This window comes from Plectropomus leopardus, chromosome 14, assembly GCF_008729295.1.
Source record: "Plectropomus leopardus isolate mb chromosome 14, YSFRI_Pleo_2.0, whole genome shotgun sequence".
NCBI lineage: Eukaryota > Metazoa > Chordata > Actinopteri > Perciformes > Serranidae > Plectropomus > Plectropomus leopardus.
The window spans coordinates 21502921-21529114 of record NC_056476.1 but is presented as its reverse complement, the minus strand read 5'-3'; the positions used below and the strand labels follow the sequence as shown (position 1 = coordinate 21529114).

At 41.5% G+C, this 26194-nt stretch overlaps 1 protein-coding gene across 1 annotated transcript in view; it reads left to right on the top strand.

The window, feature by feature from the left end:
* The window catches only part of col12a1a (collagen, type XII, alpha 1a), a 61473-nt gene that overhangs the window by 5839 nt on the left and 29440 nt on the right, over window positions 1-26194 (top strand). Inside the window, 28 exon segments of the mRNA XM_042501168.1 lie at window positions 213-266; window positions 1540-1803; window positions 1964-2128; window positions 2372-2545; window positions 2684-2974; window positions 3097-3699; window positions 4454-4732; window positions 4827-5102; window positions 5193-5465; window positions 11419-11688; window positions 13249-13515; window positions 14353-14545; window positions 14637-14761; window positions 16439-16588; window positions 16686-16805; window positions 16927-17091; window positions 17198-17344; window positions 18460-18599; window positions 19433-19562; window positions 20408-20553; window positions 21075-21204; window positions 21323-21459; window positions 22584-22713; window positions 22798-22853; window positions 22855-22938; window positions 23199-23331; window positions 23543-23575; window positions 24452-24591. Coding sequence (XP_042357102.1) covers window positions 213-266; window positions 1540-1803; window positions 1964-2128; window positions 2372-2545; window positions 2684-2974; window positions 3097-3699; window positions 4454-4732; window positions 4827-5102; window positions 5193-5465; window positions 11419-11688; window positions 13249-13515; window positions 14353-14545; window positions 14637-14761; window positions 16439-16588; window positions 16686-16805; window positions 16927-17091; window positions 17198-17344; window positions 18460-18599; window positions 19433-19562; window positions 20408-20553; window positions 21075-21204; window positions 21323-21459; window positions 22584-22713; window positions 22798-22853; window positions 22855-22938; window positions 23199-23331; window positions 23543-23575; window positions 24452-24591 — 5075 coding nt within the window.

Here is a 26194-nt window from a genome sequence, read left to right as displayed (position 1 = left end):
AAGGAAAAATCATACATGTTTACTACCCCTGGAATTGCTCACTTTTTATAGCTAATGCAGCACAAATACACATGTTTGTGTGAATGTGGTTTCAATGCTGTCAATCAGCTTTTATGATGTGTTGACTCTCTTGCCCTTTTCTGCTGTAAAAAAGCACACAATGTGGCAGGCAATGTGCGGCGCTAACTCACCAAGTATTTCCTGTGTTTCAGTCCAGTCCAGTAACACCAGCGGACGCGTCAGGAAGCCACAGTCAGATGCAATCAGTGAGTATGTTTATTGTAGTGTCAACCAAAATCTTAACAGGGCCTGTCCTCTATGCAGCTTTCCAGTTTTTTTTTATTTTTTTATTTTTTTAAAAATATTTTTCTCCCTTCATGACTGTCATCCAAATATTTTTTCCCCGTGGAATAATTTGGTCAGGCATACATTTTACCTTCTGTTGGGGTTGTCACCCAGTAAGCAGACAGGGACTGGGAGGGCACACATTGGTTCCTATAATTGAAACCAGTCTGCACATCAAGAAAAAAGGAAAGGAAGGCTTGAAGCTAGGAGACATGTGTTCTGTTATGCGTCATTGAGTGGAGGGCAGCAGGAGGGGGTTGTCAAGCAATGACGTGTTCATTGTGCCACCTGGAGGCAAGTGCTGTCCATTAAACTATTAAATTTGTTAATATGGTATCCCCTTGTCAAACTGTCTTCTGCTTATGCCATGAGATCAATCTGTGTGCATGCTAAACCCTGCCCCAACTATTGATTCTCCTGGAAACTAGACCCAAATTTCCACATTTTCCTAAACCCTCATTCACGGTGAAACACTTACAAATTCCTCCACAACCACCCAAAATGTTTGACTAAGCCCCCACTTAAATGGCATAATTTTCAACATTAGGTCAGTGAATTTCTAGAAAAGAATTATGCCCTTTTAATAACGGGGCTTATGTGACATGAGAACCAGAATTTAGAGTCAATGAGGCCTAGGGGAAAAACGGATTAAAGTCCGTCCACAGAAGCCCTGCCAATTATATCAATCGAGTCATCTTAAATGTTCCAGGGAATTTCATCGATGATTTAAAGCCCCGTAGGATTTGAAAGTATAAAAGTGAACTTGCTTGTGGAACCTCTGTTAAATGTTTAGTCTATAAAGCCACATTTTTGCCTCTGTCTACTGGAATGACCATACCAGCCCGCTGTTTGGCACTGGCAGATATATCCTTTGATGTCAGAATGCATATCTCTGAGCCATCCAAGAAGCTGTCAGGGATATGATTTTATTAAGATGGACAGGAGAAGAAATGGGCCAGTATAAAAATATTGTTCCAAGGAAAAGCTGTTGCTGCCATACCTTTATTGGCAGATTTCTCGCACGGAAATTTCATTTGAGACATAAAGGATGTGCTTTTTCTGCATTTTAAGCTTTACGCCAATCATTAACCAGTAGTAAAACATCGACCAAACTTCAATCAAAATATTGATTGAAGCATTTTTCTAATGGGCCTATTCCTAACTGACTCTTATGTCTCTGCTCTCTTTCCCCAGAGTGTTCGGTCAGTGCAATAGCTGATTTGGTTTTTCTGGTGGATGGCTCATGGAGTGTGGGCAGAGAAAACTTTAAACATATCCGTAGTTTTATTGCATCCCTGGCTGGGGCCTTCGACATTGGCGAGGACAAGACCCGGGTGGCCGTGGTTCAGTACAGCACAGACACTCGCACAGAGTTCCCCCTCACCCGTTACAACAGAAGAGGAGACTTGCTCCAAGCCATTAACTCCCTGCCATACAAAGGGGGAAATACTATGACAGGTATGGTGTTTATCGCAAAATGGAAAAGTTTCATTTGTAGATTTGCACCACGCTGTAATGGAGCCAACTTGGTTTTTGCATGGTTGTTGGTGATTTTAATTGCCCTGCAAATCTGACTATCATGTTGAAGTTAAAAATACACTTACATTTTTGTCTTAAGGTGATGCCATAGACTACCTGCTGCAAAACATCTTTACGGAGGCAGCTGGCTCCAGGAAAGCTTTTCCTAAGGTAGCCATGATCATCACTGATGGAAAATCCCAGGACCCAGTGGAGGAGTATGCTAAAAGGCTTAGGAACATTGGAGTGGAAATATTTGTCCTAGGTATGGTTTATTATTCAGTGTTTTGTTCAATAGTGCTCTCCCATGTGAAAGTCTGCCTGTTCTTGGAAACCATTCGATTTTCCATTGATTGTTAATATCCACATTTGACTTGGTAAAAGTCAAGTACTGTTGATGTCTCTAACATACGCAATAGTCTAAAACCATCAACAGTCTACCACATCTGTAATGCAGCCACTGAGAAAAGAACATATGAGTTGATGTTGTTCACATTTTTTCCCTCAGGTATCAAAGGAGCAGATGAGGATGAGCTAAGGGAAATTGCCTCTACCCCTTACAACAAACATGTGTACAACGTTCCCAACTTTGACATGATCCAAGAGGTAACAAAAAAGATCATCACAGAGGTGTGCTCCGGTGTTGATGAGCAGCTCAGCTCTCTGGTCAGTGGAGAAGAAAGTAAGTCAAGAGACCTTAATCAAATGCGTTACATTATATTATATGTTTCACTGCTAATTCACAGCCAAGCAAACATTTTGATGCTGAAAACATCTTGAAAGGTTGTGTAATAATACACTTTTTCCCCATTTTCCCCAGTGGTGGAGCCAGCCTCTAACCTGCAGGTCACAGAAATTGCATCTAAATCTATGAGGGTGACATGGGATCCTTCCCTGGGTGATATCACGGGCTACAAGCTCACCTTCATCCCCATGCTACCTGGAATGAAACGCCAAGAGCTGTACACAGGGTCAACCCAGACAACCATCAATGTCCGTGATCTTTCCCCTGAGACTGAGTACGAGATCAGCCTTTTTGCCCTGAAAGGTCTGACTCCCAGTGAACCCATCATGGCAATGGAGAAGACCCAGCCTGTCAAGGTGTCAACGGGTAAGATGATTTGTTGTGCATCTTTCCTTGACTATTCTTAGATGTACTCAATGTGTCACTCTTTACCTTGTTTCATTATGGAAAGGCTATTAAATGACCCAGTATTTCTTGTCTTTTGGCAGAGTGCTCTCTGGGAGTGGATGTGCAGGCTGATGTGGTCCTATTGGTTGACGGTTCGTACAGTATTGGATTACAAAACTTTGCCAAAGTCCGTGCCTTCTTGGAGGTTCTGGTCAATTCCTTTGATGTTGGACCTCACAAAGTTCAGCTTAGCTTGGTCCAGTACAGTCGTGATCCACACACTGAGTTTGCCCTCAACACTCACCATGACATTAACGCTGTTGTCAAAGCTGTGCGCACTTTTCCCTACCGTGGAGGTTCCACTAACACTGGCAAGGCCATGACCTATGTCAGGGAGAAGATCTTTGTCCCCACCCGTGGAGCGAGACAGAATGTTCCACGTGTTATGGTCCTGATCACAGATGGAAAGTCGTCAGACTCGTTTAAGGATGCGTCAACCAAACTGAGGAATATTGACGTGGAGATCTTTGCCGTTGGTGTGAAGGATGCAGTGAGATCTGAGCTGGAGGCCATTGCTAATGAACCATCAGACACTCATGTCTATGAGGTGGAGGACTTTGATGCCTTCCAGAGGATCTCCAAGGAGCTGACTCAGTCCATCTGTTTGAGAATTGAACAGGAACTGCTCAACATCAAAAAGAGAAGTAAGTTGGAGGATAAAATATCCAAACTCAAAACTATGACCATGAGTGTAGCCACATGATATGCCCATAACTTTTTTGCATCAGTTTGGATGGCCAACATTTGCTGGTAGAACTGTCAACACTGTCTTTATTGGACAGCATACCAACTGACTGTTGGTTTGCATGGTCCTTAAAGGATGGTGTAATGGCAAAGAGCCAATGCAATTAAGAAAAAAGCAAAACACAGCAGTATAACATGGTGTAAATTGCTGTTATGTAAGGCACAGGCATACCACAAAACCACATACATGCTTTTTAGACTATCTCTATCACACCATTTGTTATCACTTACTGTTTAAAAACACAATAGTGACTAGAACAACAATATAACCCATAATTTGGGTTCAAAGAGCCACGCCAGTTCTGAGACAGAGAGCAGCTGGTTGTTCCACTAAGTGGTAGAATGACATCTCACCATACACTATGCTTATTGATACTGAAGTCTTAGGTTGCTAAACACACACAACTTAGTGAGTATAGCAAGCCGTTCATGGAAACTTTTTTCCCCAAAACCTCTTTAACTGAACAAGGTTACAACAACGCTTTGTTTTACATTGCTGCCAATAATTAGAGGTAATGCCTTGGGCGAAGACATGGACAGAGGGGAGAAAGTAATAAAATCTAGCTAAATATAGTCTGAAACAACAAAATGATTTGGGTCTGTGCATTGCTTTTTGTTAAAAGACATTAATAACTACTAACCCTTTATTTTCAGGTCTGCTTCCACCCAGAGACCTTCAGTTTTCTGAGGTTACCTCCAGAAGCTTCCGTACCACATGGGAACCTGCTGCTGCTGATGTCATGTCTTACCTGGTGCGCTTTCGCAAGGCTGAAGACATCACCGGAGACTACATTTCCATGGCAGTGCCTGATGATACCACAACAGTTGTTCTGCCCCATCTATTTCCCATCACCACCTATGAGGTCAATGTCTTTGCTCAGTATGAGAAAGGAGACAGTTTCCCTTTGACCGGCGAAGAGACCACTCTGGAAGGTAATGAAGATTGCTTAGACCTTGCCTAATGCTGTAATATACATTGAAATGAGAATATTTAGAATCTAAAATAGTATATCTATCTTTGTTGCAGAACAAGGGACTGTGCGAAACCTACGAGTTACAGAAGAGACAACCAACAGTTTCAGGGTGTCATGGCAAGCTGCTCCAGGTTCGGTGATCAGGTATCGACTGTCCTACGTTGCAATAGGTGGTGATGGGCAAGTACTGGAGGCCCAAACCACAGGACCAGAGACTACCATAGTTCTCCAAGAGCTTTTCCCCATTACCACCTACCGTGTGTCTGTGTCTGCTGAATATGCTACAGGCATTGGGGATGAAATGCAAGTGGATGGGACTACCAAGGAAGGTAAGTCAGGAAAACTACACACTATGTGAAACTTAGGTTTCTGTACATTAGATTTGAATTAATGTCTGATCCATATTTGTTTACTTTTAGTCCGTGGCTCTCCTCGTGACCTTCGTGTCTTTGATGAGACCATATCTACAATGAAACTGGCATGGCAGGCTGCTCCAGGAAATGTCCTTCAGTACCGCATTGCCTTCAAACCAGCCGAAGGTGGTGACAGGAAGGAGATATCCGTAAAGGGAGATAATACCCAGGCTACGCTGAAGAACCTCCAACCAGCCACTGAATATGAGCTGTTTGTTAGTGCTCGTTACTCTTCTGGGTTGGGTGATCCTCTTCTGGGCACAGGAACCACCTTAGAAGGTAAGGGAAAATGTCACATTACTAATGTCTAATTTGAAACATTTCAAACACAGGAGGATAATTTCTATAGCCAATGTGTGACAGAAATGTGAAGCATGCTTTGTGGCTGTGGGTTTAGCAAGTGGGTACTGCTGAGTGGACAAGCAAGTTGTTGTGTTCAGCTTTTTTCCAGATGCAAGGGAACTCTGTGGATTAGGCACATAATATTGTTGTATTTAATTATGGTTTATATTTAATTAAGTTAATGAAATCCTGCCTGATGTTAAACTTAAATAAGGCCAGTTGTCTCCTTCCAAGTCCCTTTAAGAATTAACCATCTGGTATTTCTCACATCATTGCTCACATCAGAATTAGGGAAGTTGAGCTTCTATTTTGCAAGGTTGGTTGAGTATATGGGCTGTGGCTAGAGGGGAAAGACAGGAATGTGGTACTTGATGTAATTCTTTTGGCACTGAGTGTAGGTTAGGGTGGCTTTCCCGCCCATGAAGGCAATGAGATGGAAATGGGTGGGGGATGCTTGTAAACCTCGAGAACTTATGAAAGGGCTTGGAGCAGACTTTGACAGCCATATGCCTGGCGGGTAATACCTTTACATCCTGGCATGTTTGAGCAGTAGAATTTATTGTTATACAGTGGTTTATAAGGCATGTGGGGAATATTTGATCATTAATGTCAGATATTGTTCCATTCATTTTAATGCAGAGTAAGTGATTGGCAGGGGACATATGGACTCAAGGCACATGACATGAACTCAAATCAGACTCTAGTCACAAAGTTGATGACTTTTTATTAAACTTGACAAAATCAAGGAGAGTTACAGACATATTTACTGTATAAGATGAGTTAAAAACATCAGGACAGGAAAGAAACATACAAAATGCATTCTGTTGTGGTACTGGTTAACAGTGCTATATTCTATGAAAGTGTGATGTCAATACAACTTTTTATGATTAAGTTCAGCAGCATTTGTTTTTAACAAACTTGTTTTCACAAACAAAAAAGCAAATTTTGAAAATGCATTCATGATTTTTTTTTTACAAAGTTAATATATCATTACTCTGTTGTTAAAATGGTATGCATTTGGTGAAGAGTGCATAATGACTTGTTTAGGATCCGAAACTCAAAATTCAGGACTTTGAACTTGACTTGGTACTTAGCAGTCCTGACTTGGGACTTGACTCCAGACTTGTCTGTCTTCCCTTGGGACTTGAGTGCATTGACTTGAGATTCACTTGTGACTTGCAAAAGAATGACATAGTCCCACTTCTGGTGATTGCTGACCATCTCAAGTTCATTACATCTGACAATGGTAATTACACTTTACATATGGGTTAACTGAGGGCAGTGATGCAAATATGTGTTTGAGTATCTTTTTCCTGTGTACAGATGTTTATAGGCAGGGGGCAGGTCTTCTGCTGGTTTCACACAGAGTGGGAAGAGAGTTTGTTGTAGTGTCACACTACAGGAAAGGAAGTCAAATGATCTCTTTTGAGAGAGAAGGGGGGCGGTTGAGGTCCGGGGGGGGGGGACAAAACAACAATCAAGGTACAAGCAGAGGAGTATCTCTGGCTTTCAGTCTAGTTCCATGTATGGCTACTAAACCAGTAAACTATATTTGAAGTCATAGGCGCTTACCTAACCATGTATTATATTATGAGTTAGCTCCACTATACTGAACTGTCCAGAACTGTTTATGGCAGGCCGGGTTGTGCATTAGAGTGAGGATAATTTGAGGATCTGAGACAATGTGAGAGCATCAATACTAAACAAGTGCAAATTTGCGATAGCTCCAACCATGTACATGCATGCATCCATGTATTCATGCTTTCACACGCACACAACCTCATAAACAATAGTCCAACTAGTCCAGTGATCCCTCCCTGCAACAACTGGCTAATGAGCTAGGAAAGGGGACGTGGCAAAATGGTATTTATATCTGTCTAACAGTGTGTGTGTGTGTGTGTGTGTGTGTGTGTGTGTGTGCGTGTCTTTTAGCAATGTTTGGTAATGTTTCAATCCAAGGTTATTTGCCTCTACGTTTATTGGCATGAGCAATTAACCAGCTGTCCCTTGGCTCATGTCCAGTCTTTTCCCAAAATCTTGTGCAAGTCTGTGAATCCACTTAGCCAATTGGCATGAACACAAACACACACCTTTGCACACAGAATTGACCTCCATACCAAATTTCAGACTCCTAGGGAAAAAACTGCCCCAATCGGCTGGGGAAAATTTTTGAGAACAGACCAACAAATATTTAGAGCTTTTGGTTGCAACTAAAACCCGTTACATTGTTTTATTCAACGTTTTGTTTGCTAGGATGAAAACAGCAGTCGTATTTAATTGTGTCCATGCTTAGCTCAACCTGAAATGGACTCCTCTTTGAAAGCACATTGAGCCCACAACACATCAAAGCTCCACTATTCGTCATAACAGCAAGAGTACAGTTCCTGTTCCTTGATGTCGCCTCCTTATACTCATGGCAGTAGTGAGGTCCTCTGGGACGGGCTTGTCCCCATATAACAAGGACATTTATTGCTGACCACATGGACCTGTAAACTAGGTTGAGTAAAAGGCTCTCTCTGTGTCCTATAGAAATTTTTCAACCATAAATTCACAAGTGGAGTAATGTATGTCTGTTTAAATCTTGATGAGTGCTAGAATTCAATAAGAAATGTTTGTTTTGTTGCATTTTCCTCTGTTCCCACACTGACCAATAGGCTTGGTTTTGATTATAGAGTTAGTTTCCACAAGTCAAATCTGTGCTGTCATCAAGCATACACCCCCACAGGAAAAAGCTCCATGACAAAGCACTTTATTTAGCCAGCTCTATTATGCTGTCAATGACGTCAGAAGGCCTCAACACTGATCTCATTGTTTTGAGTGCCACTCACTTTGAGTGACCCTCTCTGTGAAGTCCATGTGGGCGAGAACTGGAAGAGAGTGGCTTGCAACAAAGTCATCCCTTGTGGCAAAGAGTGAATGGTAGCCAATACAGAAGCCTTGAGTTGGACAGAATTATAACATCCTGGAATGACTCAGAAGCAGGACAGAGAAGGTGTCATAGCGAATGCTTTGATGAACATCCCAACAGGGATATTATACACAAACATGGCAAAATTATTTACTTAAGAAGAGGGAGTTTTATCCAGCATGTGGAAGATGTTACCTAAGAGGACACTGAAAGCTCTGTAAGCTGTCTGTCTGGTCACAGGGAGAACTGTCTGCTCTTCTTCCTCCAGGGTGGGGCATCAGACAGGCAGCGACAGAGAGGGCATGGACGGGTAGAAAAAGGTTCTTCAGAGTTTGATCTAGAATGCTTTAGATTGGATAAGAAGCTCAGCCCATAACTGAGAGGTCAAATGTTCAGCCCCTGCAGCAGCCATTGTACCAATGCCTCTATTAATTAACTACTTGCATGACACAGCAAATATTTTCCCATGTGCCACAGGGGATTCTTTTTAATGTCTTTTAAAAGCAGCATAACAGCAGGTGAAATTGTAGCATCTTGGTTTGATTTCCTCTTAAACCGATGCCTTTGGGAACTTTTAGGCAGCGCCAGGCTCTTTAAGTGGTACCGCCAGACTGTTTTTCTCCACCGCTCTGAAGGTCCTTTGAGGTAATAGGCCAGAGACAGGCAACCTTGGCATGAAGACACTGAAGACTTCATCTTTGTGGCTCAGATGTATGCCTCAGTGAACCAAGAGCAATAAAGTAAGGGAAGTTTGAAGTGGGGTGCCAGTGCTGAGATGGCACTTTGAAGGGAGGATGTGTTTCCTGCAGTGATTTAGAGGATTTTACGAAGACTGAGTAAGTCAGAGCTTACAGTAGCTGGGTCTTTTAACTGACTAGTGTCTGACTAACCAGTCCTAAGGCTGACCCAATACCAGTGTTGTGAATCAGAATATACAGTGGCCGAACAGAATGGTGGATCCACCAGCCACGTACAATTATTAGGATAATTTTCAAAGCATGAGCTTGTCTCTTGTGTGTTTTGTTTGCCTGCTGGCATTTAAAATTTTTTTTGCAAGTCATTTATATTTTCAAGCTTTAGAAATCTTTGGCTACAGATGTGAAGGTTATGTCAGCACATGCCCTGCAGGAAATCCCTCAGATAATCCTCACTTGTGTCATATGTGGTTTTTTAGGGACGTGGGTGAGGCATTAATTCACATTTGTGATCTGGTCTTGTATAAGGTCCTAATTTGAGAGTACCCTTCTCCTTGAAGTGTGGGATGCAGTTTTGGGGGTTGAGACAGCAACTAAGATAAGGAGATCCAGAATGTGTTTACTGGCGTGAAATGACATGTGTGTGCTTGTATACACATCTGTATTTTTTTATAAAGAAGCCATTAATTCTTCTATTTGAAAGCCATGCACATAGATTTTAAAATACTTGCTATAAACAAATATGAAAGACGATTAATACACCAGTATTGTGTAAATGCATGTGTTACATGCAAGCCAAAGCTTTTGCTAGGTCTGCTGACCATGTGTTTCATGTATGTGGGCTTTGCTTCCAGGATTGGCCCCTTCTCTTTAGTTTGTCTGCAAGTGCTGATGAAAAGTGAGCCACTGTCTGCAGAAGTCATTATCTTGTGATCCTCTCTGCCCTTGGTTCACACACACACACACACACACACACACACACACACACACACACACACACACACACACACACACACACACACACACAAAGCCGGATTAGTCAGTCACGTTCATCCTTTGCCTTTGGCGAGGAGAACCCTTTTGATGGAATGATCTTGGTATTTTATAAGTGGCCCACACTGTTTGTTAAATCTGGAACTCTTCATTAGTTTGTGGTCGTGGCCATTACTCTTCATATCTGGCCTCCACTGTCAAGGTGCAGATCGCTCTTCTTGGCAGGCTGCTGTTATTCCTGTTTAGATCAGTTTCCAGTTCTTCCATAATAGATGGAGGCCTAGAAGGACTCATAGGGTGACAGATAGACACAGTGGCTGCCTTTTCTGCTCTATGGTCGCTTCATATTTCCAAATGATCCTGCACTGCACTTGTGGTACATTTGTGATGCATCTCATTCTTCTCAATTGGCTTTTTTTTTGTTAAGTCTTATTTGGTGATGGTTGATAAATGAGGTCTGGGAGAGAGACCACCCAGCTGCACCGCTCTGCCTGTGATTATAGCTCCTGGCATGAAGGGACTTAGGGGGCTTGGTTCAGGATCCCGGAGGTTGTGTTGAAGGGTATGTGTGGCAGCATATCCTCCTGCGGTACATGCAGATTCTCTGTATGGCAGCTGGACCTGAGCGTAAAGAGTCCATCTCAGCATAGACATCCCTCTCAGCCAAGCCATCATGAAACACCACCACAAAATTCCCCTCCACTGAATGTCTGCTCCTTTCTCCTTTCATGCTGGTCTCTCAAAGTGAGTGAAGGGAAAGTGCAACATCTGCGATTGTAGCAAACACACTTTTGTGGATCGGGTTTCCTGTGTTTCGATGGAAAATTAGAGTGCAGCCGGGAGAGGCGCTGAGGATATGTGATTTACGATTAGTTTTGCAGAGATTTTTCCAGCAGTGGCTGATTATGAAGGGAGAAAATCAGGTTGTTCAAACAGATCCTGAGGGGTTAAAGCAAAGACAGATGAATGATTGTTCCTGGGTTTTATCGCTCGGGTTCTCAGTTTTGTCCATTTATATGTCTCGCTCACTTCCTGAAACCTCCATATATGTGCATTTTAATCAACACCCCAATGGGCAAAGCCATTGCTGGGCTGAAGCCCTCTGAAGCCTTTTTGCATTTAAGCACTAACACTACCATCTTAGTTCAATTATTATGCATTGGAGCAAATCAAACCAAAGAAAAAAAAAAGGAAATTCTTTAGGTAAACACAAGTAACACTGTTTTGCTACTTATTTTCCATATCCATTACACACAGGCTGCTCCTAATGCTGCTCCACTTCATTTATCCACAGAGCTTGGCTCACCCAGAGATTTGGTGACCAAAGACGTCACTGACACCAGCTTTGTTGCGTCCTGGGTTGCGGCCCCTGGTAATGTTCGTCAGTACCGGATCAGGTGGAAGTCTCTGTTCTCCGAAGAGACTGGGGAAAAGACAATAGCAGGAGACACTACAACCACTATCCTGGAGGGTCTTACCCCAGAGACACGTTATCAGGTCTCTGTGTTTGCTATCTATGGCCACGGAGAGGGTCAGCCATTGGTTGGAGAGGAAACCACGGATGGTAAGTTACTTTAGCTGCTTTAACTCTTCCAACATACACCTATTCCCCGATCCCTTGCTCAACCTTCTCTACATCTGCTCCCTTCTCTCTTGTTTCTTTTTCTTGGTATTTTTCCCAATGCTGTCCCCCTTTCTTATTTTTCTTTTCTGAATTTCTTAATGTCTCATCTTGGGGTTATCTAGAAAGTATGAAGCTATGGTAAGTGTGATCTAACTCTACAACCATAAAAGCATAAAAGCCATAAAAGCTCTATGACCACACAGGGACAGTTGCATGTTTTTTTCCATGTGTTTTTATTGTTTTTACAGCCAAGAATGCGGCTCTAGACTTACTTGTCATCTTCAGCTTTAAAGCAAAGTTCTAGATATAATTTAGGAGATCATCACTTGTAAGAAATATGGGGCAGTGACGCAGGTTTAAAATGATCTATGAAATACAGTTTGGCTGTAAGCTCCACTTTTGGGTGTTAGGTAGAAAAAGAGATCTGTCAGCGGCACTTACTGTGTTGAGCTAAGAGATAACGTCATTGCTGCTGGCATTCGCCTGAGCCATCAAGAACATAGAGTCTTCGCGTGCACATCTTTAAGACTGTGCGTGTGTGTTATATGTATGTCCAGAGGTGACGTAGTGTCCAGCACACCTGCTTTTCATGGGAGATGCAGGACAGATAGACACTGGCCTCTCCCTTGTTAGACTGTGCTCATGCTTGGATGAGAAAAGCACATTGAGTGGAAAATCGCACCAGTTGGGAGGGAATTTGTCCCACCAGTTAGTGAAATGGAATGTGCTCAAGGAAAAAAGTATTTCCAACCATCATTACTGTTTATTGATTCTGGCAAGTGAGAAATGTGGCATACCCACCGAACACAACCATGAGGCAGCTTTGTAAACTAAAATTCTCGATTTACTCATTTCTTCCTTTGCTCTGCACCCACTATCTTTTGCTCTCTTTTTTCGCGCCCTGCACAAATCACAGATCTCTGCGGGTTGAGCCACACACGGCAAACTTGGATGTGCTGTTTTTTTCCGTTAATAAAAGTCCTCCCTCTGAAGTACAGCTTTCTGAATATTTTCCTCAGCTCGTTTTCGAGGCCTCTGACAATTCACACTTGCCCTTCCTGCTCTGAAAATAAGAAACACTCTGTGGAGCACAATGGAAAAATGAGAACTATGGCTTTGCTCAAATTCACAAGTCATTTATGTCTGGCTAACCAACCCGCCAACTAAACATGATCAATCATGTAAATTTGGGCCTGTTTAGTGTATTCTTCCAAAAATCAGAACTATTTGGGTAGCTTTGTGTCCACATGCATATGGAAACTGAGCAGATACCCAGATGAAAGACTGTGAGGTAGCCAAGCGTGTTACTGTTTAGTTTACTTACCAGCAGGAAAGCCATACTGCTTATATTTCCAAAGGTATACTGGAAAAATACATGGTTAAGCACACATTTAACAAAAATTCCAACCTGATCAAGGCCCAAAGTCTACATTTTCCCTAAGACCATCCATTCATCATTTCTCCTATTTAACCTTTTGCTCCTTTTTTCCTCACTTGCAGTCTCAGCCGCTGGCAGAGCAATTGTTGTGTCAGAAGAGACAGAAAAGAGCATGAAGGTGGCATGGCAACCGGCACCTGGAAATGTACTCAACTACCGTGTTACCTACAAACCCAAGGCAGGAGGGCGCCAACTTGCAGCCAAGGTGCCCGGTGGCACCACCTTCACAGTGCTGAGGCGACTTACCCCCCTCACAACCTATGAAATTGTTGTTCTGCCGGTCTACCGTTCTGGAGAGGGCAAATCAAGACAAGGAGAGGGAACAACACGTACGTTGGTTTATTATTTACTAATCCTCGCTACCACTTCTACTAAATGACTAAAGCAATATTACAGTACTTATTTGTTCTTACTCATTTACTTAAAAGATTAATGGTGTGTCTCAAATCAGATATGTCCACTTGTTCACTTGCATGTAGTACACGGTATACATTATATACTTACTTGCATAGTGCAAAAATTTCATCAATCAAATCAAACACTGCTGTTGTGCACTGACCATGGATCTAATACTCAAATCTTCTACAATGAGGGCAATTCATAAACACTACATGTCACTTACACCCTATATCGCTTACAACAATAAAGCTACGTAAAGTCAATACCTAATGATAAAGTGAGCTGCTGTTAGCTAGCAAGCTAATGTTAGCATTTGCGTCATTGTTTGTGGTGCTAAATTTTTACAGAATTAACCCAATATACAAACTGGTTACTTCTTTTTGACAACAGTGTGGTGGTCGTGAAAAATACACATGTACAACTTTACAATGCTGCAGTGCTCACCAAGATAGTCTACCCCTCCCTGCCAACATTTCACAAATTTGGCCCTGCTCCTTCCTCTATGTAGCCTGTTCCGCAACCATTTAGGGTGAAAAGTGTCTAACATTTCACATTCAACATTTTGACTGTTAGAGTGGACCACTCAGGAAATCAAAGTGCACTGCATTCTGCCATATTTTTAATCGTGAACACACGATTCACTCAAAATTGCAAGTATGCTGTATATATTGAAGTATTTGATTTGAGACACAGCATTAGTGTTCAAATATTTCATCGTCCAGGTCTGTATCATTTAGTCAATCTAAACATTTCTCTTATCTCCCTAGTGTCACCTTACAAGGGCCCTAGAAACCTCCAGACCTCAGAGCCTGCCAGGACCAGTTTCCGTGTGACATGGGACCATGCTCCTGGTGATGTTAGGGGCTACAAAGTCACTTTCCACCCTGTTGGCGAAGACATTGACCTGGGACAACTTCTGGTTGGTCCCTATGACAACACAGTGGTGCTAGAGGAGCTGAGGTGTGACTGATTTCTCATTTTCTCAATTTCTCAATACTGACTGGTATATCATAAAAAAACAATACAAATTTTTTTTTGGTTTGTTCTATAGAGCTAATACCAAATACGCAGTGAGTGTGTTTGGTATGTTTGATGGAGGAGAAAGTGTGCCGTTGGCTGGAGAGGAGCAAACCACTCTCTCTGATGCACCTGACCCTCCTCCTTATGTTCTATCAGGTAATGTTATCCTACTTTACAATGTATATATAATAAGAATGTGCAATATCTCCAAAGAAATAACAGAGAAAGCATGTTTTATACTAAAATGAAGTAGAACATGAACAACTGAAATGGATTGTGTCATTCTGTTACTTTGCCTGTCATCACCTTTAAGGCAGCGTCTCCAGTGTGTTATGTCTCCGGGCAGCAACAGTCAAACATTGGATTCTGTATCACATAGTAAATTTTTGCTTAGGAAAATCCGTTCTAAACCCATGCCCTATAAAAGCTGATGAGTTTCCCCAAATGCTTTTCCTCAAAGCTAATTGTCTCAGAAAATAACAGATGTAATGGCTATTCCATCTGTCTGCCCTTTTTCTCGCTTTCTTCATTGTGACACTTTGGGCTTCCTCTTTTTATTTCCAGTCCAAATACAGGCCAGATTCAAGCCATACGCATATAATCTGTTTGCAGTTATAAAATGTTTTTAACTACCTTGTGAGTCAGAGCACAGCAGGCAGCAAGGATGAGAAGAGGAAAAAAAATTGTTTTTGTTGGAAGGAACAGGAAAGGTCAGCTTGACCGCTCGGCGGCAGGTCCAGTCCTAATAAGGACGCGGATACAGATTCAGTGACAGCTCCAGAAGATAAATTAGAAAAGGTGAGAGAATCCCACTCACCACTGTACGATCTGCTAAAGACAGGCCAGTTCTCAACAAGTCTGGAGCTTGAGGCCAAAAAAAGTTGTGGATGTGGAAGGTCCTTCTCTTTCATTACTTGCCATAATTTACCAAGAACTTTTTTTTTTAACTTACAGTAGAACATAAATTATACCTGTAGTGTACCTTCACATAATTTCTCCCTTTTTGCATTTGATCCTAACAGATAATCAGCAGTCTCAGATAGCAGTTTTCTTCCATATAAAGCAATATACCTTTAATACCTTGAACAGACCTACCCATTGGGGATACTGTATGTTAGCAGACATGTTTTTGCACCTCTTCTGGCTTTATCTATTCTCCCCCTTGCTGTCAGTTTAAGCTTGACAGTTGGTTGTCTGTCGTGGGCCGGGGTTTGGGTTCAACCAATCTGTAAATCAAACATGTAACCTGTTTTCAGTTGCAGACAGTGGCAGTTAGTGCAACATCTGCCTATCTCCAGTGCACATCTGCAGCCCTCTTTTAGGTAACCAGGATGGGATGCCTTCCTTGTCATCACACAGGTGTTTGGAAAACAGGATCTGAGTATTACCCTACTGCTGGAGGGCTTTGATATGTCACAGGCCATTAGCGGTGAACTCTGTTGATTTACCCCTGGGATGCTTGGATCCATAAAGAAGAACTGAGAGAAATACTGCTTCAACATGCCAGAAGACAAGAAGATAATAATTATGACACCTGGAAAATAAAACTGATTAAAAAAACTCAGAAAGCATTGAATGTTTTAGCTTGTGAATACATTATTTGTTAGGAATGTTGATGTCATTTTGTTTGGTTCAATGCCAAAAATGAAATTTTATGTCGCAGAACTCTTCTCTCCTTCTTTCCTTTACCTCTCACACCTCTTTGAGCACCTCTTTCTTTACAATTCATCACTTGCACCATTGTGTCTACTTGAGCATGGACTTCTCTTTTGTTTATCTTGTTTTAAACTTTTGATTTCATCCAGTTAACACACTGAAATTTTGCCCTCTCAGAGGTGAGGTGTAAGACCACTGCACAGGCGGACATTGTGCTGCTGGTGGATGGCTCCTGGAGTATCGGACGTCTCAACTTCAAGACAATTCGTGCCTTCATCGCCCGTATGGTGGGAGTTTTTGACATTGGTCCTGAAAGGGTCCAAATTGGTGGGTCTTCCCAGAATTAGTAATCAAAAAAGTCAACTGGTTATTACCAATAAAACAAAAAGAGGCATCTTTGCATAACATTTTTTGGCGTCCTTAGGTCTTGCTCAGTACAGTGGAGACCCAAAGACTGAATGGCATTTGGATGCTCATCAAACCCGGGAGTCTCTCCTGGATGCTGTGGCTAGCCTGCCCTACAAAGGAGGAAACACCTTGACTGGTATTTTGATTTATTTATTTATAGTTGGAGCGGTGCCGCTTGGACTTCTGTTAGCACAGTTGTAATTCTTATCTTGTGTAACTGTCAGGATGAAAAATGAACATGGATGTCTTCATTGCAGGTCTGGCTTTGAATTACCTCCTCCAGAACAATTTCAAAGAGAACGTTGGGATGCGACCCAACTCTAGAAAGATAGGTGTGCTGATCACTGATGGCAAATCCCAGGATGATGTCAATGTCAACTCTCAGAACTTGCGTGATCAGGGCATCGAGCTCTACGCCATCGGTTAAGTGAAAATCAGTTCTGCTTAATTGCACAAACTAAATGTATGAAGCACAACTGTGGAATGTATCAAGTGCTCATGACTACTGTCTTTCTTGTTGCTCTTTAGGTGTGAAGAACGCAGATGAGAATGAGTTGCGGTCCATTGCTTCTGATCCGGATAATATTCACATGTACAACGTGGCTGACTTCTCCTTCCTGTTGGACATCGTTGACAACCTTACTGATAACCTCTGTAACAGTGTCAAGGGACCAGGTATGTGTAGCCTCATCTCTAACAAGCAGTCCAGTTTGGTTCAGTTCAGGTTTTTACACATTAAAATGATTATTTTGGGGTTTCCATTGTCAAAAGTTGTGGGTAGCAGTAATAGAACTGTTCCGCTCTGTCTGAATGGTGAGCTCGACGAACACTGAAGTCCGTGGATTGGTCAAGAGAGAACCGTGACTCTTGCTTGACAAGAACTCAAACCTGCTATTTGTAGTGTACAATGAATTTTGACAGAGATGCTAAACACACAAGCCTGTCCCTTTTGTTCCAAAAATATTGACATGGAACCCTGTGGATGTTCAATGAGGTGCAGACATTTTTTTGAATCATCGTTGAAAGGAAAAAAGAGCAAGAGACTGCCTACATTTAAGAGTACTATCTGCAATGGAAATGCTAAACAGATCTAGGATTTAGGTATATTTCTGTACAGGTTATGTATCAGTTTCAGGTACTATATTGAAAGTGCTTATTTATATCAAAATGTGCACACATGACTGATCAAATTAATAGAATCCCTGAGGAACAGTACACTGGATCGCAAGGACAAATGCCCTGTAACAAAAAATAACGTCAGCCATATATAGCATCGGCCAATGGCTCTATCCCCAGACATTTGATGAGCAGAATAAATATAATGTGTAACAGACAGTTACATGCCTGGCCCATCATGGAAAGCAACATTAGAAGCAAAGAACCTGCCAAGCTCTTGAAAATAATTGCAGATCTATTATTTTCATCTTCCGCTAATATTATTTCTGCCTCCCTGGAGTAGGAAATTGTCTGCTCCTTAATCAAATTAAAGGGCTGCTATTGGATACTGAAGGGGAACCCCTTGGAGAGGATGTGGCTTTATAGCCTCAATAAGTACCGCAGCATGTACAAGGTTCTGTTAGGACTTGTTGCTAAACAGTCATGTTTTTGTCTGTTGCCACATCAAACTATATTCCCCACTTCTGAGTGTAAAACTATGAATATCAAATAACCATGAAACAAATAAGAAACTTAAAGTTCATAAAATGCAAAAGAAAGAAAAGCAATCAGGCATGCTTTTGCATGATGTGATGGCCCATACTAAAGTTTCCGCTTTTTCTTTACCTGAGCAGGAGGTCCACCTGATCCTCCCACTAACCTGGTGACATCAGAGGTGACTCACCAGTCCTTCCGAGCCACCTGGACTGCCCCTGATGGCCCAGTGGAGAAGTACCGTGTGGAGTACATGACTGTGTCTGGACGCCCACAGCAGGTATACCTGTCTGATACAGTACAATAATGCACAACAACAAACGTCTCCATTTCACTGATTGAATCACAATAAAAGGTGGAGTAAGTGTAGTATATCTCCCTGTGTGGGTGTTGAGGGGATTTTGGCTTCAGTGTGCCCTGACCCACTGATTCATACACTAATGGGAAACTCCGCTCAAATGTCTATTTCCAGTCTCCTGTTTGTGTTGGCCCCTTTGCTGTTTGGGTGTCTAATTACATTATGATGTGACGCAGGGCGACGAAACAAAAACACACAGCTCTCAGTTTAGAGAATTAGAAAGCAAATAATGACTTAGTGAGTGATAGCTTCATCGGCCAACAGTGTCTTGGCTCCACAATGTGTGGAATAAGATGCATTTGTGGTGTCTGAATCTAATTACATGCGGGAGATGTTTGCTTTTTGTCCAGCTCCCATTGTTTTGTTTAATAGTGAACATAGTGGATGAGGTTTTATTGTTGTTTATGGATCTGGAATTGAAGAACATGCTGAGTGTTTTAGTCCAGTAAAAAACTTATCAGATGTATTTCTTGTTTTCATTGGAGAGCTGTACAAAATGCTCAGTAAACAGAAAGAGCTTTTGCTTGTTATGCTGCTAGACTGATAATTGCCCTTTAGCTCTGTAACATATGAGACTGCAAAAATATAATTTAGGCATGTATACATAAAGTAATGATTCATAATATTTTCATAAAGTCTACAGACACTCAAAACTCATCAAATTAAAACTTTTGAAAGGTATTCTTAGATTATTCCTTTAACTAAGACCTTTATTCCTTTAACCTTTATCTTCTAACCACCACCATCTGCATTAGGTGTTTGTGGATGGCACTGAGACCACAGTGGTTCTCCAGGCCCTCAACCCTCTGACTGAGTACCAGGTCAGCGTCTACTCTGTGGTGGGAGAGGAGAGCAGCGAGCCTCTCAGAGGAACTGAGACCACACGTATGTCTTCTCTTTCTTCTCTTTAATTTTGGCTTCCAGCTCTCATAATGTGATTTAAAGATCCACTTATAAAAATCCATTTATGGTAAAAGTTGGGAATGTAAGCAAACTAAACTAAACTAACAAAAACTGTCTGACTGGTCTTCATGATCATGATCATTAGTTATAGATGCAACCATTTCCCACTGAAGGAAGCTCAGATAAATGGGGTTGTCAAAAAACAACAGTTTAAATTTCACCTTAATTAATTAATTTTCACCCTCTTAAGCACTCGTAAACCTCCAGTCTTCACTGACTATAAACTGCACTTTTTTCTTTGAGTCAGTCTCCATCACTGAATCTCTCTCACTCAGTTGCGTGAACACTAATTGTATGCACTCAGTGACTGTGATTCCTGCGTGATCCCCATTATAAATACTCAAAAGTAATACATATATCTTGGTTTTGTTTATAAAACTATATGTTCTCAAAAAGACAGCAATAGTAAATCTTAATTAGATGCAAATTCAAAGGCAATTCATGTGATTACTCTGGGGTTCAAGCACAATTTTGACTTCTTTTTTGTTTATTTTAAAGATGTTGTTAATTTCTGTTTTACTGGTGCTTTTAAGAGTGGCTGAGACTTAATAGCATTATATGGTATCTATAAAAGCACACATAAAACAGCACTGATTTTTATGTTTGTGCAGTGTGAACGGCATACAAAAAGACTAGAGAAGTGCTCTCTGCAGTCAAAGAAACAAATGAAATGTGTGTGTCAGGGAAAATAGATAGAGATGTGTGTGTAATCTCAGTTTCACTATGCCAATAATTGTTGCCTCTTACATCATTGCCTGGTCATCTAGTGCCCCTGAGTGCCGTGAGGAATATGGACATTTATGATGAGCAGACCACCACCATGCGGGTGAGATGGGAGGAGGCGGCTGGTGCCACTGGCTACATGCTGCTCTACAGCGCCATCAATGCCACTCAGCCCACCCTTGAGCAGGAGGTAAGATACACCACCGGAAAAAAAGTGTGAATAAACCAAAGGGCAAAGAGCCAATCAGCTGTGGATATGACAGATTTAGACAAGGAAAAAATGAACGCATGCACATGTTTATGGGGGGATGCAATGCTTGTATGCACCAAACATATTGCTAAAAACTGGAGGTGAGTAAACACTTCGTCGCACTGTCAGCACTTCTTGACAAAATACAGACGTCACATAGTGAAATAACATTTTACAAAGCAACCAGTGTTTGTCTCACCATTCAGCAGACAAGGCAGAAGGGAAACACAGAGGAACATTGTTAGTCACAAAGGAGTGGGTGAACCATGAGCTCACTCTGCCAAGGGAACATCATCATTTGTTCATGAAGTGTCAACCCCCAGTGGGCAGAAAACCGGAATCGGCAGATGTGCCGCAACCAGATTATTTCTCCCATTGTTCAAATATCTCTGTTTATGTCACTGAGGAGTCCCCGTCATCCTCTGACTTCATGTTGTTGGTTTGGTCTGGTCTCCTTACAGATCAGAGTTGGAGGGGATACAACTGATGTCCAGCTGGTGAAGTTACTCCCCAACACTGCCTACTCTCTCTCCCTCTTCGCCCTGCATGGAGAATCAGCCAGCGAACCACTGACCAAGCAGGGAGTTACCCGTATGTACTCACCGAATCTTGTTTATTGGTGATATCTATCAGTGGGGTCCACTGTGGACATAACATTGTCTTCATGAATGCTTAATACTGGATTTAACACCAACCCTCTAACCTTCAGTGCCCCTGCCACCTGCCGGCAAACTGACGGTTCGTGACATCACCCACAGCACCATGAGGCTCATTTGGGATGCTGCTCCTGGGCCTGTTCGCAAGTACATTGTCACCTATAGACCTGAGGATGGAGATGCTAAAGAAGTGAGTTTAAACCATAGAGCTAAAACCATAGAATACATGCAAACAAGATGTTAGCAACCTATGTTTTTACCACTACTATACTTTCATGTTTTCCCTACGAACTCTCAGTGTCTGTTTGAGCTATTGGGTTTGATGGCGATGAATTTTTCTAAATATTTTTCACTGATCTCTTTATACATTGGCTGAGACCACGTAATGGAGACCGCAGCTGGTTGGATGGACATTAGGGAATGTTTCTGAGCCCAGTGAAAAGATTATGAAACTATCAGAATATGGTTTTGCAGAGAAAGGACTGGACAGCTACTTTATGGTCGCATATCCCCTTTTAGGAGTTCTTGGGCTACAGCAGCAAACTCTGTGGTCTGCGTTTTGCTACTTCCTTAGCCGTAAATCAGGTGGAGGTGATCCGCAAAGCTCCTCTGATGGAAACACACATGTGAAAGTGACTCATGGGCGGGGGAAGCAAAAATGCACTGTGTGGGGAGGAAGAGCTCACTGCCCAGAAAGTAGTAGAATGTCATGTTGGACCTTAGGGGACAGCCCCAAAATTGAGAGTGTGCCACTCACAACAAAAACTGTAGCACAGATTCCCTCCAGATGAAGCATTTTGCATGGTTTAATAGTCCAAGGAAACAAATAGGGTGTGTGTTTATAGCTATAACTCAAATTAAAATGCTGAAGATCAGACAAACATGCAGCAACTGTTCAAGTTAATGGGCGTTCAGAATGAATCCCTTAAGTTCAATTACTTGAAAATCAGCTAATAAAAGTTAATGAGATCAAGAGCAGTAAAACCAGTGTGGTGTTTCCTATATGTATTCCAGGTGTTTTTCTAATGCCTTTTTTGTTTTTGTTTGTTGTGTGTCTTTTTGTTCCCATTTTCCTCTGGAAACACAGTTTTATACCCTCTGGTCGAATTTCCTACTGGTCTTATTAGAAGTGCATTCCTACTGTCGCCAGTGTTCCTGGAAATACTTGCTGAGAACGGATAAAAATTTCGCAAGACTTGGCAAAACGTGGCCAGAGAAAAAAAAAATCTGAAGTTTTTGTGCATTTAAATATCGTTATATATTTTTGCATTTTTGTGAATTAATATTAAACAAGTGTGTTTGATTGTTCTATAGCTGGAAGTAGGAGGAAGTGTGACCACCAGGCAGTTGGACAACCTGATCTCCCAGACTGAGTACGCCCTTACTGTTACTCCCATGTATGATGAGGGACCTGGTCAGACCATGCTGGGAGATGCAATCACTGGTAAGAATTAAAATCATCATTATTGGGACATTCGAGATAATGGCACTGTAGATCACACTTAACCTCTCTTCTTCTCCTCTGCAGATGTGGTTCCTGCCCCAAAGAACCTGAGAGTCTCAGAAGTGACCCAGACCTCTACCGTCGTCGACATGGGAGCATGGAGCCCCTGACGTGGCTCTGTACCGCATTGGCTGGACCAAGAGGGGTGATTCCAACTTCCAATATGTAAGAGAAAACCAGCTGTCCAAGATGTTTACATTTTTATATTCTGAGTAGGTATTTCTTGATGAATCCAACAGAAAGTGCTTTGGCGATGCTTTGAAAAGATTTCCAGTCGAGGCAGAACATCTAAGAAACAGACATTTTGCAACAATTCAATCATAATTATTCTAATATGGATCTTGTGTTGCTTGTCTTTGGTTTGTATTGGCTAAAATTTCTGCAAAGCACCTTCTCTCATGCTGTGATTGTGTTTTCCTCATCAGGCCATTCTGAACAACGATGAGACAACCCACGTCCTGGAGAACTTGGAGCCAGATACGCCTTATGATGTGTCCGTCACCGCAATCTATCCAGATGAATCAGAGAGCGAGGATCTGCTGGGCACTGAGAAGACATGTAAGATGCACACCCTAGCACCTCTGTGATGGCGACAGAACAATCACTTCAGTTAACAATGTTTTGCGCCAGTTGCTTTGACAGAATCTCTGTTGGATCTTGATTTAAGGCTAAAACAATCATTAACCGTTAGAATTTGCCTTCTGGAAATATGCTGAGTGAAATGTTGAGCAATAGGTATGCCCATTATACCTTTCTATTTCTGCTACAGTGCCTATAGGGTCCACGCAGGGTGGTAACAGACGTAAGTATATTCGCGGTAAAGCAAGAGGATGCTTTTTCTTTCAAGTGATGACAGCATGTTTTTATTACTTCAACCAGTCATCAGCATTTTTCTCCATTGAACAATCATCATTACATCATCAAGCAAGGCCCATAACCCATCCATCGTGCCAGTGGTGCTGTGATGCACCTGATGCAGCCGATTATATAATGTGTTTGTCTGTCCTCATCTGTGTCTGTCCCATTGTCCATACCATCCATACCATTCATCCCATGGCTGTTTCTGAATATGTTCCTACTCAGTCAAATGACAAATGGCTGAAGATGGATATGAACTATGCATGCACTGCAAAACAGGGATTTGACTCCTTGTTTTTGAAGCCCATATCATCATCCATCATGTATTCATCCATCCATCATCTATTCATCTATTCATCCATCCATTGCATTTATCCATGCATTATGAGTCCATCCATTATCATTCTTCCATCAATCCATTGCTGTTCGCGAGAATCCATCCCTGCTTCAGAAAAGTCAAAATCCTACAGACGGATTTTCTTTTCTTCTTTAAAGCTGCAATCCTTGATACAAGTCAGTTTTTAATCTTCTTTATTTTACCATAAGGTAAAGAAAGCAAGTTATCTAGAAGTGATATTTGATAGCAGATAAGCATTTCAAGACATTCTGGACAGAGTGGACATTTTAACACGAGCAGACCAAAGTATCAAGGACTGTGTCTTTAAAAGATATTTTCAAGGAAAACCATGGAAAAAAATGCTCTTACTACATGTAATGGACAGACACGTATTGACATGGTTGTAACTGTGATATGTGTGTGTGTGTGTGTGTGTGTGTGTGTGTGTGTGTGTGTGTGTGTGTGTGTGTGTGTGTTTTCCAGTACCTATGGGACCTCCAACCAACTTGGTCGTGTTCAACGAAACCACCACCACCCTGAATGCCAGGTGGAATCCAGCTCCAGGCCGCGTCCAGAACTACAGGATCACTTATGTCCCCACAGCTGGAGGCAGAAGCCAGACTGTAAGTCCCACAATGGACAGTCATACCATACACAATACTCACAATACACAAAGTCTTAATACTGCTCTGTGTAGCTATCATGTTTCATAAATTTAAACATAAGACATATATAGTAATCATTCACGAGGTGCTTTCATTTTGCTAAATACCAAAAAACAGATTGAGGTTTTGGTTAAATAAGCATTTCTCAGAGGAAGGTATGCCCTGTAGTTAAATGACAAAAAAAAAGAATAATATATAAAAGGAAATACAGCAGTAGCAGCAGTATGAGGCATTAAAATATTAGCCACTTACTCCTTAATCTTCTTAGCTTTATTTGCCTCCAAGAAATATATTGTGTAGCTAAAAGCCGCCACCAGTTCTGCATTATTTTAGTTTATCCTAAGTCAAATCTCTTAATCTGTTGTTTGGATATGGCAGCATTAATGTGGACAAAAACCCTTCCTAGTTTTTCTCCATATTTCCTTTCTCCCACTGGTCACATTCATTTTTGGCTGCCTTACTGAAAGTGCAAAAGTCTTTTTGGATGACAGTTGAAGTTTTGGTTTCAATTTGCTGTCATTTCTCATTGCTTCCACAGAGAGTTGAAGGGGAACTATGCTCATTTCTAAATGCATACATGTTATTCCAACTGTCTGAAGACAGTCCAGAAAATATTAGTAAACCCAAACAAGTGCTAAAACTCAAATTTGTGATGCCATTAAGTATGAAAAACTAAAACTACTCCATAGACAATGAATTGGGAAAGATGTTTGTTTTGACTATTTAGGTACTTTTTCTGTTTCAAAACTGAGAACACTACAGATTTAAGCTCATTTGGGTATGAAAAAAGAAAACGTTCTGTGGGTCCACAAAATCATTGTCCCATTCATTGTCTATGGAGCAGCTCCAGACTTTATACATGATGACAAGTTTGAGATTATTGTAAAAGTACAATAATCAAGATCGAGGAAGTCTTAAACTGGCTAAGACAACCATGGAAAAAAAAACAAAGCACACAATCTTCAGGTGAAATAATCTCATATAATTTATTTTTTCAAAAATAACATAAACACATACTGAGTCTAGGGCATGTTACTCATGCCTGGTATATATTTCAATCTGATTATATGATCTAGAGTGGATAGCTATTAGTCTGACAGATTGCCCATGCTCAAAGAATAAATAAATAAATAAATAAAATTATTTCAACTGATGGAATGCATTGGGTTTTTTTCATGGTTGTCTGCACTAATTTAAGACTTCTTGGATCTTGTTTTTTGTACTTTAATCTGCCTCACTAAAAAGAATCTGTCAGACCAGCGGTCAGAGCCAAGTAGTTCAGATATTTTTACTTTGTGATAGTGGGAAAAGCACAGGTGATACATTAATGATAGCTCAGTTTCATTAAATGTTCCAGTAAGCTATTAAGCCAGCATGCAAAACACCTGGGCCTCCACTAAGTGGAATTTAGCTATCATTAATGGTATTAAATACGTGTTCATAAGAACTGATTAAACTTCATTAGGCTATGAAAATAACATACTGGAATTCCTAATTTAGGTGATGTTCCCACTTCAAAAGCAAAACGGTGCTGATGCAGACACCCATACACAAGAACACA